The following is an 18309-nucleotide window of genomic DNA, read 5'->3' as shown; positions in this document are numbered from 1 at the left end:
CTTGGGTGGCCAGGCTTTAGATCCCTCTATTGCCAGACTCCCCACCACCAACTCATTCCAGCCAAGTGCACCAGAAGTGAGTACCTAATCCACAACTAGTCCTCTCCTACCCTAACGGACCGTCTATTTCTCACTCTGTATCCACATCCACTACCCCATTCCTCCTTGTGAGAAATGACTCCTCTTCACACAAAGTGTCAGGTGGAGGACATATGGCTTTCCACAGACCCTGTGACAGGACTAGACATGCTCCAATCTAGCCAGAGTAGCTGACCTCTGACAATGTAAGCCTCAAGTAAGTGTTGCCCTTCAAGTGGGGAAAACTGGATGACAATGCAAACAGTGCAAATGAAAGCAGATAAAAAAAGACATTTGCTAATTACTTTCACAACCCACAAATGGAAAAACAGCTACTAGCAATTCAGGTTAAACAGCCTTTTTTAACATGGTCTATGAATGCAATTCTAAGTTTATATAAGGATCCTGAGAGCAAAGCACATTCCATGGAAGGTGCTGAATGAATCCAATCTACTTCTATGACTACCTACATTAGAGATTTAATACAGAACCACACAATAAAAAGTATACAAAAACATGTACAGACTGCATAAAAAGTGAACAAGGGACACTAATAGCTTACACGGCTCTCTGGTATCAATTCTGTCAAGTAGGTTGTCACCAGCTACAAAACTAAAGGGAAAAAGGTCAAAGCCATTTGTTTGCCAAGAATTGAGCTGGCTATGTAAACAGTGGCATATAAATGAGCTTTGTTTGTTGTTGGTTTTTTTTTTCTAAATGGAAAAATAAAGCTTCCAAAAGGTTCCTTTGTCTATCCAAAGGTCCCTAAGCCACACTGGCATTTCTCCTCTTCAATAACATCAGAAATATTAAAGTATCCTAGGAGGAAAATGAACAGGAAATCCTTACTTGATGTAGGAATTATTACTCATTAAGAGCAGTGAAGACAGCAGCATACCACATCAGAGCACCTGGGTTAAATAGCCAGTTTTGGTTTCTGACTCCAGCTTCCTGCTAAAGTGCATGTGCCCTGGGAGGCTGCAGGTAATGACTCAAATAACTGTGATCCTATCACCAACGTAGCAGACCTGGATTAAGTCCCTGGATCCTGATTTAGACCCTGGCCTCACCCTAGCTGTTGTGGGCATTTGAGAAATGAACCAACAAATGAAGGATTCTTCTCTGCACCTCTTCCTCTCTGCCTCTCAAATTAAAAAAAAAAAAAAAAAACTAAAGAACAAGCTGTCATAAATGCTATTATTTGTGACAATATTCTTCCAAGATAAAAATGGTTCAAAACAGATATCATTCAGAACTAAAAATTCTCAAGTTCTTCCAGTGTTTCAATAATGTATAATTACCAGAATTACTTCCACAAGGACTGGGACTTCTTTTCTTTTCTTTTTTTAAAAGATCTATTTATTTATATTAAAGGCAGAGTTACAGAGAGGGAAGGAGAAACAGAGAGAAATCTTCCATCCACTGGTTTACTCCCCAAATGTTCGCAACAGGCAGGGCTGTGCCAGACCAAAGCCAGGAACCAGGAGCTTTATCCGGGTCTCCCTCATGAATGCAGAGGTCCAAGGACTTGGGCCTCTTCCACAGCTTTCCCAGGCACATTAGCAGGGAGCTGGATTAGAAATGGAACAGCTGGGACTCAAACTGGCACTCATATAGGATGCTGTTGTCGCAAGCAGTGGCTTAACCTGCTATACTATAACACAGGCCCTGGTACTTATTTTTTCTGTATTTGCACTTTTATATCTACAGTACTGGTACAATGCCAAAAGTAAATTGACAAGTACCCAGCAGAGACATGGAGGCATTTATATGGTGACATTTACATATGTAATATTTCCAGCTAAATAATTAATAATTAATTTGATAATTCTCAAAGAATCTGAGCTGGGCTACCCAGGAAATTTTGATTGTGAGAAATTTTAGACACAAAATAGGAAGAATGAGGCTGACAAATCAGAAAGTGCTCTGTGACTCACATCACAGCCACTCTGCCTCCCACCCAGTAAAGACCATTTCTAAACGCCCGATTAAATCTCCTGGCATCTCACACTACTGATGCAAATGAGCAACTGTTTTTTTTTAAGGTCTTCCTTCCATTGGTTCACCCCCAAAATGGCCGCCACAGCCGGCGCAGTGCAGATCCGTAGCCAGGAGCTAGGTGCTTCTTCCTGGTCTCCCATGCGGGCCATCCTCCACTGCCCTCCTGGGCCACAGCAAAGAGCTGGACTGGAAGAGGTGCAGCCAGGACTGGAACCTGGTGCCCATATGGGATGCCAGTGCCACAGGCGGAGGATCAGCCATGTGAGCCATGGCGTGAACCCCACGAGCAACGGTTATGACATGTATTCATCATTCTTCAAACTGCTTCCACCGTGACTCTTGAGAGCTAAGGCATCAATGGATACTTACGTTGACTAATCCAAAATAGTGCTCGTTGACGGGGAACTGTTCTGGCCCAATCTCTTTCTCTAATGCCGAGGCATTGGCGCCCTGAAAAACGGAAATCACAGCTTAGCATTTAGAGCTCTTTGATGACACGGTCACAACCACACAGGCATCTCAGTGGCATCCTGTAAAAGACCATCTGCACACTCCCTCAGGGCGCTGAGGAAAACCAAAGATTATACCGAAGGTGACAGCTTTCAAGCACAAACCTAAAAACCGGCTCACAGAACTTTCTCATGAAACCAAAGCCAGGATCAAGGCATCACATTCGCTACGGGTTCTCAGTTTTCTAAGAGTGACTGAAAGCCCCAGCTGAAGCTCGGGCTCTGAGTGCGATCTGAGACTCTGGCCATGCATGTTGCTCTGGCCTGGCCGATGCTGAGACGTGTGTATACTTCAGAGCGCCTCACACACAACCAAAGGCTGTGGAGCATTTATGCCAGCTCACGGCAGTGCAGCTAGCGCCCCATGGCAAACTGTGGCAGTGCTGGACGACAGGAACTACACTGGCACACAGAAACACGTGGCTAAGTCTCAAAAGCATACAGAAAATGAACCAACGAAAAAACCAGGCCAATGCAAAATACTATCATACAAACATAAAAACTAGCACATGGAAAGTGGACCAGAAGGATGGATATTAAACATGTACAAGTGGTTGCTGCCACAGAATTAGGGACAAGAAGGAAAAAACACAGAGTGTGTCCTAGTCTCAGGAATCCAAGCAATTCAATTCTGTGCACAGGAGGTTCCTGAAAACCAAGTCGAAGCAACCAGGGAGGCAGAGGCCCTGAGCACATACGAGGCTGCCCACATGCACACACTACCTCCACATGGGTTCTGAAACACAGCAGTCTGAATGCAAACTGAAAGCAATTCTGATACTGTGATAACTTCAGATTATGTTTACTTTGAAAATTCCCAAGAAAATATTCTACCAGGTAAATATAACTGATAGGATAGTCCTCAAAAAACAACCCAGTGTCACTCTGAAGAGTTACACAGAAAACAACACGCCTCCCCTGCTACACTGGCATATTGCAGTGCTGAGAATGCCACACCGGCTGTTTCCTTACTGAGCTCAATCTCTGGATCAGGAAAGCCCAGCACTTGTGTCAGACACTTCCTGACAGGTCAGGGCTGACAATGAGCCAGTGCTGCCTAAGGCACCTACTAAGCTGGGGGGTCAAGTTCCATCATTCCAGGTTTCCCCTAACACCTTCCAGCGGGCCAGCACTTGTAGATACATGATCCTGGCTTCATCTTTTCTGACTAAGAAATCCTTTTTAGGCTTTACATATAATCTTGATACAATCATTGTCCAATAGGTAAAATTTATTTCTAAATTTGGATAGCAACTAACATTTTATAATACTACCAAATTCACTCATTACAAGAAACTTCACAACTCACTGAACAAAACTGGTGGGAATGCTGAGCCCTACCGACTCCTGCCAGCCCAAGTACACTGTCACAAAATTTCCTCACATATTTTGAAAGTGATCAGTAAGCTAGGGGCCAGCGTGTGGCACAGAGGTTAATCCTTCACCTGCAGCACCGGCATCCCATATGTGCACCAGTTCTAGTCCCGGCTGCTCCTCTTCCCATCCAGCTCTCTGCTGTGGCCTGGGAAAGCAGAAAATGGCCCAAGTCCTTGGGCCCCTGCACCCATGTGGGAGACCTGGAAGAAGCACCTGGCTTCAGATCGGTGCAGCTCTGGCCGTTGCAGCCACTTGCAGAATGAACCAACGGACAGAAGACCTTTTTCTCTGTCTCCCTCTCACTGTCTGTAACTCTACCTCTTAAGTAAATAAATAAACTCTTAAAAAAAAAAAAAGTGATCAGTAAGCCTAGATTTTTACCACCTGTTGTAAAACAGCAACCTGATATAGGTTTATTCAGGTAAATACAACCCCTTGTCCATTAAAAGGAAAAAAAAAAAAAAAAGAAATGTGCTGTCATCTGCAACCAACCTCAGACCCCTATCTATATAGAACAATCAAACATCAGCACACACAACTCTTGAAAGCATTCACGCCTTACAACCAATCGCACACCACACCCCGTACTCTAACCACCCAACGCATGTCCCATTGACTCCACACTTACTCTCACACCTGCTTAGAGAATCCTCTCCCCAACCACTCTGACCTCACCACAGTTTTGACTGCGGGTTAAGTATCAGCCTCTCTAAGCCTCAGTTTAGTTTCCCAATGGTGAAAGGAAACTGTCAGTAACTACTTTACAGGGTGACTACAGATGAAGAGAATTTTCACTTTTCTCAGGCAGCTGGTGATGTCTGACACATAAGCAGGTGTCCCATAGATCTCGGTCCTCTTCTCCTCTTCCCCTTAATCACAAAGAAAATAATCTACTCTTATTAGCCAGTTATGGTTATAAATCTGATCAACTCCATGCAAAAGATAAAAATGACAGGAAGAGGAAACAAAAATTGGAGAAATAAGCAAACAGACATTAGACAAAAACCAGACTCTCTCAGTTTGGCAGACACAAGCCAATAGAGGGCCGGCTCCACAGTCATCACTATGCTCCCAGAAGCCTACCAACACTGTAAGCCATGGCCCAAGGCGGAGGGGCAGGGAGAGTCAGCCAAGAGTGACAGTGCCGAGAGAGGCAGATCATTGGAGATTATCATTTAACCTCTCTAAATTTAAGAATCTTAATTTACAAAGTAAGAGTCAAAATCCTCTGTGATTTTCTGGGGCTAGCACTGTGGTACAGTGGGTTGAGTCACAGCCTGCGATGCCAGCATCTCCCTGGAGTGCAATTTCGAGTCCCCGCAGTTCCGCTTCCTATCCACCTCCTTGCTAATGCACCTAGAAAAGCAGTGGAAGATGGTGCAGGTGCTTGGGCCCCTACCATCCAAGTAGGAAACCTGAATGGAGTTCCAAGCTTCTGGCTTTGGCCTGGCCCAGCCCCAGTCATTGTGGCCATTTGGGGAGTGAACCAGTGGATGGGAGACTGATTGATCTCCCCATCATCACCACCACCACAACCACCACCATCCCAACTTTGTCTTTCAAATATCAAAAGAAAAAAAAAAAAAAAAAGAATTCCAAGTTTACCTGTTGGGTTGCCTTTCTCTCTTGTTTTTTAAGATTTATTTATTCGAAAGGCAGAATAACAGTGAAAGAGGGACAGATGGAGACAGATCTTCCATCTTCTGGTTCACTCCCCAAATGGCCACAACAAGGCCAAAGCCGTGAGCCAAGAACTTTATCCCTGTCTCCCACATGGGTGGCAAGGATCAAGTACCTCCAATCCAGGGAGCTGGATTGTAAGCGAAGCAACCAGGACACAAACTAAGCACTCTGATACGGGATGTTGCACTACAAGCAGTAGCTTAACGAGCTGCACCACAATGCTGGCCCCTCTGCTGAGTGAATCAAGATTTTCACAGTAAAAAATACTTGTGAAATTTTAAAATTAGATAATTTCTGAAGTCACTTCTAACTTAACATTCCTCATTTCCAATTACATCTAACAATGCTTCTACCCCAGGGAACTCACAGCCAACCAAAAGATGCCAAGCCACACAACTCAACAGCTTGAGGATGATGTGGAAAGTATGAAGAGAGAGCACTCACCTACTGTGCCTCTGGACTATGGTACAGCAAATGCTACCTCACTGCACTGTGCAGCAGACTGCAAATGCAGGAGGAGCCTCCCTACAGCATTAAGATCTCTGCCGACAATCAGAATTATCTCTAACCAAACACTAACTGAGCAGGCAAAGGAGTACACCTAAGCAATCTGTTTCTGATGTGTGGTTCTTAAAAGCATTTCCAAGGCGCCCACATTATGGAGCAGCAGGATGGGAGACCTCATGAGATGTTGGCATCCCATATGAGTGCTGGTTCAAGTCCCAGATGCTCCACCACTTCCTATCCAGCTCCCTGCTAATGTGCCTGGGAAAGCAGCAGAAGATGGTCCAAATGCTTGGGCCCCTGCACCCAAATGTGAGACCTGGAAGGAGTTTCAGGCTCCTGGCTTCACCCTGGCCATTATGGCCATTTGGGGAGTGAACCAGCAGATGGAAGATATTCTCTCTCTCTTTCTAACTCTGCCTTTCAAATAAATAATAAATTTTTAAAAAAGTGTTTCCACACTAAATTTCAATTTAACTGATGAAAATTTCCAAGTCAAAATTTTGCTATACAGCTACAGAAGTTTTCAAACTGAGACATTCCTTGAGGATTTGCTGAAGACAAATTCTATCATGTCAAATAATGACCATCAAGCACCTGAATATTTAAATTGTACCTAGAACAAGTAAACATTCATTAGTAATGGCTTTGAACAGTTTTCCATCCTCTCCCTTAAAAATGATCCTCCCCAACCTAACACAGCTTATGAAATCAGTAATTCTCAACTGGAATAAAGTGAGGGAGTTGGGGGTGTGCAAAATTAAGAATTTATGCTGGAAGAATTTATAGCTGCAGCTACTGGCGCCCTCTTGTTCAGTATGGGTGTATGACACCTGCAGATGGAAGAAGGCATGTATTTGAGGGTGCTGTACCCATTTTTGGAACTTTGGCAAAAGATTAATTTTAGGCTTAGAACCTATTACTGCAGAATTCATCCTGAAGAAGCAGTTAAGATGCTCACAACCCCCCTGATGAAAGCAATCAAAGGTAGACAAAATTTAAATTGGGGGGAAAAATTTTCTGAGCGGTAGGAAAATAAACAATCTGCAAAAGGCGCCGGCACCGCGGCTCAATAGGCTAATCCTCCACTTGCGGCGCCGGCACACTGGGTTCTAGTCCCGGTCGGGGCACCAGATTCTGTCCCGGTTGTCCCTCTTCCAGGTCAGCTCTCTGCTATGGCCCGGGAAGGCAGTGGAGGATGGCCCAAGTCCTTGGGCCCTGCACCCGCATGGGAGACTAGGAGAAGCACCTGGCTCCTGGCTTCAGATCAACGCGATGCGCCGGCCGCGGCGGCCATTGGAGGGTGAACCAACAGCAAAAGGAAGACCTTTCTCTCTGTCTCTCTCTCTAACTGTCCACTCTGCCTGTCAACAACAACAACAAAAATCTGCAAAAGGCTACAATACCACAACGTGGGAACCACGAGGGATGAACCCCAAGGCGGGTTCCACACAGAGGGCATCTCCCAAACTTCACGGCTTTCAGATTCCCTTCGGACAGCCAAACAGAAAGGGGTTTAAGAAATGGTGCTGCAATGCTGGGGGTACCTCCACAGGGCCCAGAGCCCCGTTGTACTCTCAGTGGGAGAGGGAACAACAACTCACCCTGGCCCAAAGGAAAAGCAGTGAGACCTGCCTGGCCTGTCCTTGGCACAGAGTAGGCTGGAGGAAAACGAAACAAGCCTCTTCTAAAAATTCATAACCACAAGCTGGTTCTTATCAAGTCTGTGACCCAACTGCACACAACCCATGTGATCTTAAAACTCAAAGCAGAGAAGTGAATTAAAGAGATCCCACGATGACACGGCCTTCTTCCACCCAAGGACAGGCAGAACTCTCTCTGGAAATGCAATCCACTCTGAAGAAATTTTCTACAAATAAAATACCAAGAGATTTAAGTTTACAGTCATAAATCACAAAAACAGGAAAAGAAAGCACCCTAAACAAGTCGGCAGAAACAGCAGAACCAGACCCATAGAAATATTAAATATCAGAACTATCAGATATAAAGCATTTAATATGTGCCAAGATTGACTATAAAATTGACAAAAGTCTAAGCAGGTTTTGGAAAAGAACAAAACAGAACCTCTAAATACAAAAGCTGCATCAGCTGAAGCAAAAAGTCAATAGGTGTGCTTAGGAATTAAACAAGGTCAATACTGATTAGTATTTTTTAGCCAATATGCCTGTCAATACAATGTGTGTTCTGTTTTGTTTTTTTTTTTTTTTTTTTGACAGGCAGAGTGGATAGTGAGAGAGAGAGAGAGAGAGACAGAGAGAAAGGTCTTCCTTTGCCGTTGGTTCACCCTCCAATGGCCACTGCGGCCGGTGCATCTCGCTGATCCGAAGCCAGGAGCCAGGTGCTTCTCCTGGTCTCCCATGCGGGTGCAGGGCCCAAGGACTTGGGCCATCCTCCACTGCCTTCCCGGGCCATAGCAGAGAGCTGGCCTGGAAGAGGGGCAACCGGGATAGAATCCGGCGCACCGACCGGAACTAGAACCCGGTGTGCTGGCGCCGCAAGGTGGAGGATTAGCCTGTTAAGCCATGGCGCCAGCCAATACAATGTTACTAATTGAAACCAATGAATGGTTCATTAAAAACAAGAAATATCTGATGGAAAAGATTTCAGGGGAGATTGGATCTATTACGGAACTGCTATTGAGATCACAGTGCACTACTGGCAGCACTAAACTTAACTCTGGTCCCGCCCATGACACTACGCAGGGAACGACTTGAGATAAATGCTTCTCTCTCCAGGCCTATGTTTCCCAGGTGTAAAAGTTCTGTATCCATAATACCTCCCACACACAGTATTTCTATTAACACATGAATCTACCACCATTTGCAATCTTATTAAAAGATTAAAGACAAAATGCTGGACACCCTATTAAAGGTCAACATTAAGTCTGCAGTAAAAGTTAAGATATAGAAGCAGGTGCCTCAGTAGTTAAGCAGCTGATTGGGATGCTTGTGTCCCACATCATACTGCCTGATTTCAAATCCCAACTCTGCTTCCTGCACCCTGGGAGGCAGCAGGTGATGGCTCAAATATCTGGTCCCCATCAGCCACATGGGAGACCTAGACTGAGTTGTCAGTTTCCACTATGGGTATCTGGGGAGTAAACTAGCAGATAGATGGGTACGTGCTCTATCTTAACTAAATAAATTAGTAAAAAATTTTAAAAGAGGTTAGGATTATAGCCAGGGTAGGGGACAAGGCCCACAGAATTTGTCTGGCCCAGTCAAGGCAAACACAGGCGGATCTCAAAATTCAGTAAATCTATAACAGGCTAATTTTTTAAGAGATTTATTTGTTTATTTGAATGACACAGAGAGATGAAGAGAGAGATAAAGAGATCTTTCATTTGCTGGTTCATTCCCAGCAGTCAGGCCTGGGCCAGACAAAAGCCAGGAGCCTGGTACTACATCTCCCGCGTGGGACGCAAAGACCCAAGCACTTGAGCCATCTTACACTGCTTTAAAACAGGTGCATTAGAAGAGAGCTGGATCAGAAGTGGGGACAACAGGGACTCAAACCAGTGCTCTTATGGGATGCCACCATCACAGGTGACAGCCTAACCTGCTGTACATCACCAGCCCTGCACGCTGATTTTTAAGTTGACAATTTTGTATGGCCCGTGAATAATGTTATAAATATCCAAATGGCCACTGGCAGAAAAAAGATTTCCCACCACTGATATATAGTATCACAGCCTCAGAAACAGTCATCTAATGCTAAGAATTTATAGGCCACTATGTGAATTCTTGAAAAAATGTAAAAACCTGTTCTTTTCATACCAAAAAAGCACCATCCAAGTGGGGGAATATTAAGTTGAAATTAGTCTATTATTTTGAAAATATAAAAGTAATAATATACTAAATTTTGCTGGCAAATCAAACATACCATCTGCAAATATGAAGCAAGGAGAGAATAGGAGTTGGTTGCCCTCCAATTAAATAACTTTTTAGATAGTCAACCATGGCAAACACATGACTCACTAACCTTCATTCTGCCATTATGACAAAGATATGAATTACACAAAAGTAAACTGATAACCAAGAATGTTCTTAAGAAAGCAATTAATTTCAGAATTACCTTACATCCTTAACCTTGAAATCCCTGGTTTGGTGTGGGCGTTTGGCCTATTGGCTAAATCACTTATGAGGATGTGCATGTCCCCACACTGGAGTGCCTGGGGTTAATCTCTGGCTCCAGCTCTTGACTTCAGCTTCCTGCTAATGTACAACCTGGGGAGCCAGCATATAATGGCTCAAGTAATTGGGTTCCTGCAACCCACATACCCACATAGGAGATCTGGATTAAGATCTCCCCTTTTGGCTTCAACATGACCAGCAGTGGTCACTGCAGGCTTTTGTGGGCCGAATCAGTGTATAGCAGCTCTTTTTCTATCTGTCTATCTGGGGAAGGAAAAGGAGAAATGGGGAGAGGGAGGAGAAAAAAAGTAGAGACCTGAATGCACTTTAGCAAGACATAAAATATGATGAAAACATAAAAGGCTGAGTATTTATCTAGAAAATGTACTCATCAGTACGCTTCCTATTATATACTAGATAATTATGGCAAACTTCCCACACAGCTTTCTTTTTCGTTTAATACAAATAAGACTACCCAATACATCTTCCCCAGTTTCAAGTTTCAAACTGTATTCTGGAATCCAGCATTTCTCATTCCAAGTTGAATATTGACAAAGGTCAGATCAGGTCAGCACATAAAGGAGAATTGCCAAATTGGGCAGGAAAGGCTTCCCGGAGGTGAGAAGCAAGTGACCTTGGCACACTAAGTTCTGAAGGTGCAGGAAACAGCCGACCTGTGAGAATATAGGAGTGTAAACCCAAGAAAGTGAGTGTGAGCAGAAAGAGATGAATCCGAAATATAAAAGAAGGTGTGAGAAACAAGCCCATTTCTTTAAATAAGAGTGAAAAATCAAAGAGAAGGCTTAACCCTCACACCTGCTTTAGAAAAAGCCATGTGCCCTAAAACTGTATCAAAGGCAACAAAAATATTTATGACAAAACAAATCATACCCATACCATTAGCTGTGAGGCATCATAAAAACAGTCTCAGAACAGCAGGCCTCAGGAAATATGTAGGTCAGGACCCCAACACCTACTTCCTACTTAGCCCAACGCCAGGAGTCACAAAACAGGACTTTCAGCAGTGGATCACAACTGCTACTGTCTTCCTCAGTAAAACCAATGGGTGGGACATCTCCCAGCTAAGAGCAAACAATGGCTTGTGAAACTTTGTTCTGACATGCAGGTATATATGTGCTAGCTCACTTACTACTTCTCACTGTGGTTTGAAATAAAGTTATGATATACTAAAGTGTAAAACAAAAAATTTCAAAATCATAATTGAACTTGGAAGTACACAGTGAATAAAAATTAGGCATTTACGCAGTGGTTAAGACTCTCACATCCTAATTGGAATACCTGGGTTCAAGAGGGTCCCAGCTGTGCTCTCAATTCCTGCTTCCTACCAATGTGCACCCTTGGGAGTCAGGTGATGACTCAAGTAATTGGATTTCAGTCATTCACATGGGAGACCTAGGTTGAATTCTCAGTTCCCGGTTTTCAGCCCTAGCTCAACCTCAGCCCTGTGGGTAACAGGGGAATGAAACAGCAGATGGCAGCTTTTCTCTCTCTCTCTCTCAAGTTTTTAAAAATTATTTTTTCATGATGGCATATAGGTAAAAAATCATTAAAACATAAATGTAAATATACAAAGAGAACATCAGAACTCCACTACAATACAGTATGTGTACTGCTGCATGTCAGGACAGGAATAACATTTGGAGCTGGAGAATTTGGAAAATTTCACCTGCAAAACTAGAAGACCCAGGACTTGGCTTTTTCTTCAGGAGTACAATGAAAGCCCTGAAGTACAAACAGCAATCAGTTAAATATCCCAACTGCTAGCTATGCAGCATACCAATAGCCTGCAAATGAGGAGGCTATATTCCACTTGCACGTGAATAGTATATGAACTGCCTGGTTTCTTATCAAGATGAGAAAGACTAGATTTATGGTATCAACTGCAAATCTGAAACTCTACCACGCTAAGATAGCTAGCAGCAATACAGAATCACAATCAGAGTATGTCTTCAGGCCTACACCTCTCTCACCAGGGTCTGTTTCTATGAACAAGATATAGATGAGGGGTGGAACAATGCCTGCACAGTAGGACTAAGCACACATTTTTGCCCCTTCTTCCTCCTTCAAACTACAGTGGCATCTAGGATGTCCTTCTTCAGAGGAACCCCTCAAAGAAACAGAAATTCCCAAAGTCCTAATTCAACTTCAGAGACTGAAGAAGTATTGGGGGCTCTGCACTCTTCTGCAGTCACTCCAAGAATCTTGGCCTAGGCCTTCCATAGCAGCCTCCTCTGGTTTAACTACTCCATCAATGTGCTCCCTAAAAAGTACCAAGGGTTCTTATATGGGGTCAGACATAAAAGGGACATTGTAGGATTGCAGCACATGGCAGAGAAAGTCACAAAAGCTGTTACAATGAGAAAACAGGAGGCCGCAAAGCCACCTGTGCTAAAGTATGACATGGTCCCAATGAAACAAAATTGGACAGCAAATAGGCACAGTGGCCAGCACGGAAAAGCAGTCAGAGTATCTTCCTATGTCTGAGAGAAAAGATACTGCACACCTCCAATTACCATGCTCTAACAATCACAAAGCCTCTGCTGCTAACACAGTCTTATCAAAGGCAGAAAGAGAAACCATACAAACCTGTCTTCCAGTGGTGTGTGTATCCTGTTTGTGTGCACATCCCACCTTCCCACGGCCCGCCATGCCTCCCCCCCAAGAAATCTTCAATCCAATAGGGAAAACTCCTGCCAAGTCTTCATAATTTGCAAAAACAAAATCCTTCCCAGAAGAAATTAAAAATAGCTTTCTTTCTCTTTCAACTGTCACCACAGGAGCACACAGGGAACATGAAAATTTCTCACTGAATCAATTCGGAAAAAAAACAATTCCATGATTAATCACAGGCCAGATGACTCCAAGTCCAAATTTACTCAAGACTTTCCCATACATATAATACTCTTCATCTAACGGCATTATATATATAAATATACCATGTGAGAAACAAAAGCTAAGCAACAAGTTACATAACTGAATCACTATAATTCACTGACAAAATGGCCGAAATTTTAATCTCTAAAAAGTTCAAATATCCACATTCCTATCAGATGTGTTGAAAGGCACAGTTTTTAATTATCTGATTCAGTGTCTCCAACGAACAGTTGGGTTATGTAACTCATACCTAAATGTGTTAGAGACTATTACAGAGGTGAAAGATTCAGATTCACCTTAAATTTTTTCATTCATTCAATGAATAAAAATGTAAGAACACTGACTGGGCACTGATTGGGTGCCCTCAAGCAAAAACAAATGCTGATCTGTGTCAGAAAAGAAAGGGATGTCTTCGGCCATACCACCCTGAACGCACCGGATGTCATCTGATCTCGGAAGCTAAGCAAGCTCAGGCCTGGTCAGTACTTGAATGGGAGAAAGGAAACAGAGCGACAGTGTGATCACCAAGAATTACTCCACCAAACCTTCACATCTGGCTATCACCACCACCAAAAAGAAAACTCCTAAATATACTTAGCATAGTGACCTACTTAACAAATTGAGTATGCATGATGAAAGTTTAAAATTTTCATCTTCTATCAATACCAAAAAACTTTTAATTGATATACAAACTTTTAAAACTTAATTGTACCTGAATTCCTTTTACCAAATTTTTACCTAAGGCAAAACAGGGGCAAGATTTGTTTTTAAGAGCATAGTCTTCAGCACAAAGATTTAATCTGCTCAACAAACTCCAAGAAGCCTTTCATTATTTCAAGATTTTTTTAAACCATATTCCTGATAGTTTCTGTACTGTATTTCACCACATAATGTTTCAGCTCTATGAAAAACAGAGATCCCTGGATTGCTACCTGGAACCTGAATCAGGCAACTGATCTGTGAGATGACTGATGTTCAATCATAAAAACCCATGATCAGGGGAAGATGCTGTGGCATAGGGAGCTAAGCCTCTGCCTGTGGCACTGGCATCCCATATGGGCGCTGGTTCCAGTCCTGGCTACTCCTCTTGCAATCCAGCTCTCTGCTATGGCCTCGGAAAGCATAGAAGATGGCTCAAGTGTTTGGGCCCCTGTACCCACATGGGAGACCCAGAAGAATCTCCTGGCTCCTGGCTTCGGATCAGCCCAGCTCTGGCCATTGTGACCATTTGGGGAATGAACCAGTGGATGGAAGACATTTACTTTGTCTCTCCTTTTCTCTATCTGTAACTCTACCTCTCAAATAAATAAAATCTTAAACAAACAAACAAATAATGATCAATGCTTTCCTACTTAGAAAAGATCATCACTTCTATTCTGCCCAACTCTTACGTTATAGCATAATTAAATATTTCAATGTACTTTCTTCTCACTCCTGAGAAGAAAACTACTATATAAATACAAGGTATTATTAAGTTGAAGTGAAACTAAAACTGACGGGGTAAATTACTGACTTAGGAAACAGCAACAGAGTTTATACACTCTGGATTCCAGATGGAAACTCTAGTGCACCCTAATGAAAAAGTAAAATTATCATCAAACCTAAATACTGTTTTGTCAAATATTCAGAATATTCCATATGCTTCAACTAAAAGAATGTACTAGCATTGTGAAAAACTGTCTCAGAAAGAGTTCTTAATTCTGATCACACAAAAAAAGTTATTTGTAGCTCTTTCTGTATCACTGATACATCAGGAATATTAAACCAGAGCAAAGCGAAAAGAACAAAGAATCATCACTGCCAATTCTAGGTCTCAACTCCCTTGACCTATAAAAAGTGGTCCCAGCTATAAAGCTATCTAAGAACTGAAAACAACGTTTAAGTAAGTTCTGCAGAAAGGCAACTGTTAGCAACTACAATTATCAAAACCCCAGAAATTGACAGTGGCCCTGTAAAGGGACTGTGAAGCATGTTGGGGAAACCCTGCAAGGGACTTCACCACACTGAGGTAGTTTCTGTCCCTTGGGGAAATAACAACAACAACAAAAAGCATCCCTGTTTTTGACAAACAGGGAAACAGATGAAAACTGGCTGCTTTGGCACCAAGCACAGTCTCATCCAAAACAACGAGAGACAAGTGACATCATGGAAAATGGCAAAGGAGACAGCTCTGGGGACCAGTCGCTCCACCAATGCCACTAAGCAGAAAGCCCCACCAGAATCACCTGTTTAGCTACCCAGAACCTAAAAAACATTTAACACCCAGGTGATGGACTGATGAGGAAGAGCTAAGGGGCACAATATGTTCCAGATAGCCATGGTAGCTGCCTGGAACTGGGGCAGGTAGCGGGGGACCTTGCCCTCTAAAATTTGGGGTAGTGCATTTGGCTCAGCTTGGCAGGAGCCTGGGGAAAAAGCCTGGATGCCTGCCTGTTTCCTCCCTTGCACTGTGGCAACTTCTTGGATTTCTTTTTCTATGGATCCAGCCAGTTAAGTAAATCTCTATCAGGTCACAATGGAACAGAACCCTCAGTGACAACAAGGAATAAAGACTTTGCAAAATTAGCTTGGAAAGTCACTACAGAGATGGGTAACTGTAATCCCCCAAAACAACCCCTGAGAAGAGGGAGAACAGGATTTCCAGAGTGACCTCATCGCACCATTCAGCCTGGCCAGCTCTTGGGAAACACGACCAAGAAACCAGGAGAAAGGTGGCCCAATTGCACGAAAAAGCACTTTGACACCAACTACCTCTGAGGAATCCCAGACACTGGAATTACTAGTCACTGGAACTACTAGGTCAGACACTGGAACTACTAGCCACTGGAACTACTAGGTCAGCAGTCTTATATATGTGTAAAGAACCACAGGAAATCTGGACAAGGAACTACAGGAACTCAGGCAAACACTGCGTGAACCCATCCGTAACAGCAGTGAAGAGGTAAGAGGCTCCCAGGACTTCTTGGGAGTGGGAAAGGGGAGTTATCACCTAGCAGCTACAGAGTTTCTGTTTGTGGGATAAAAACATTTCAGAATTAAACACACAGTGCTGATGGCTGCACAAGATGGTGAATATAATTAATACCACTGACTGAATCATATCTTTAAAAATGAGTTAAATGGCAATTTTTATGTGACACACATTTTACCATAATTTTTTTTAAAAAGCCACAATCAAAGATAAAACACCAGGTTCCCAAGACAGGAGCTGAACATGCTTAGTTCACTGTCAAGTCTGGTGTTCTGGAGAGCAAGTCACTTGCTAAAATCACAGATTTCCTGGGTAAGACCTACATCTGCAGAGTTCAGATGAGGTCAGGGGCAGCAACAGGATCACAAGCCAAGAAGACAAATTAATCCTTGAAGGCAACATCATTCAAATGACACTGCTTGGCTCTGTAAGCCATTACAGCATAAGACAACAGGAAACTATGGAAGGCATGTGGGTCTCAGTAAGGAGATCAGCTCACAGGTTAAGAAATGATCACTGTCCAGCAGCAGTTACAGGAATTGAGCAATATTCTAGATTTATGTGTGGCATATGCAAACTACAGTAAAATTCATTTTTTTAACATAAACACAGACTCACACATTATAAACATGCCTGGAACACAAACTTCAGACAATAGGGAGAGACACCTCAGCTGTCATGGGTCAAGGGAGGGCTAAGCAGGAGCAGAAGTGACACAAAGAGCACAGGTAGGCAGGGAGTGGGAAGCAGGAGCCAGGAGTCTGTGTCCAGGGCACCACATCACAAGCCTTCCCCTTGCTAATTAGCAGGGGGAAGGCCCTCTGGCAATCTTAGCTTCCCTACCTCCTCGGCCTCCTTCATAAGGTCACTGGTGAAAATCCCAGAGTGAAGGTTCTCTGAAACTTAAAGCACTCTGTAAAGGTCCTGCTGGGAACATTAGTCATTTACATATTTTCTAAGTGACCACTTTACCAAACTGAACACCACAATGGAAAATTCCAGAAGAAAGTATTGTGTTCAAGTGCACTATGTTTTGAAAGGCACTGTGTAGGCAGAAGTGAAAGATACCAATCTCTAACCTATGTAGAGTCTGCAGTCAGCTCCTTGGGCTGAGCAAGCACCAGATTTCTGGTGTATGCTTTGCATAAAACTTGATTTTGTAACTACTGCAAGCCCACCATTTGAAATTAAGTCCAACTGTAGAGAGGTTAGAAAGTTTACAAATCAAAACACTGTCACCTCCACCTCTCCCAAGGTTCCTTTCCCTGGAGCCGACTCCTGACAGTTTTGGTTTTTAATGGTGATTATTCTAACTTTTAAGTAATGGGTCCATGCCTCAGTCAACTTTAAATTCCCAGAGTTTGCAAGATGAGAAACTAGCACACACACCACTTCCAAACAATCCCTCCCTAGGCACCTCCTCATTTTTACTGGGTGTACAGAACTCTGTGCTGCTGTGGGGCTTCCAGTGGTTCCGATTTTCAACTCAACCTCCCACTCTGCAGCACTTAAATGTCCCCACCCCAAAACCAAAGAAGGTGTGCACACTCCCCTTGCCATCCACCCTCTTCCTCCACACTGCCCCCCATACTTCTTTCTGTGCCCAAGGACCACAACACTTGCACTTCCTTCTGCAACCTTATCAGAATCCCCCACACTTTATCTGTAAGTGCATTTTCAGAAGGATTAGCAAGAAAGAGGATCCTGCAAGGGCAGCTAAAGCCTGTGGAGCGGCTTCACTTGTGCAGAGCACACTATTTCAGATTTAGGAACATTTTAGTGATACGTGTTAAAAATTGTATAACTATCAAAAAATAAAGAAAATACCATCAGTTCAACAAAACGTGATGTAGAAAAGCAAAAGAGAAAGAAAGAAAACAAAAACAAAGGAGCAGAAATACAGCCCTCACTCATTAACCTACTGCCTCTCCAGGAAGCAGCTTCCAGGTGCTGTGCTCTTGATTGTCCTGAAACGCTGGCAACCCCTGCTTAGCTAGTCCCATCTATGAAGGAAGATGGACCAGGCTGGGGCTTTCTCCTGCAGTCTAGAGCCCCGCCTGCCAGCAACTCTCCAGGAGCAGATGCCTCTGGGCCAGCTAGTCCAAAAGACCTTTCATACATAAGCGTGACTGGCCAC

The 18309-nt window shown here is 43.4% G+C and overlaps 1 protein-coding gene across 1 annotated transcript in view; it reads right to left on the bottom strand.

Moving 5' to 3' along the window:
- USP12 (ubiquitin specific peptidase 12) overlaps positions 1-18309 on the bottom strand; it is a 106011-nt gene that overhangs the window by 45011 nt on the left and 42691 nt on the right. Inside the window, exon 2 of the mRNA XM_062194444.1 lies at positions 2449-2529. Within this exon, the coding sequence (XP_062050428.1) occupies positions 2449-2529 (81 nt within the window). The remainder of the gene's footprint in view (positions 1-2448; positions 2530-18309) is intronic.

Source organism: Lepus europaeus, chromosome 6 (assembly GCF_033115175.1).
Source record: "Lepus europaeus isolate LE1 chromosome 6, mLepTim1.pri, whole genome shotgun sequence".
In the NCBI taxonomy this organism is placed as follows: Eukaryota; Metazoa; Chordata; class Mammalia; order Lagomorpha; family Leporidae; genus Lepus; species Lepus europaeus.
This window is presented reverse-complemented; position numbering and strand designations above follow the sequence as displayed.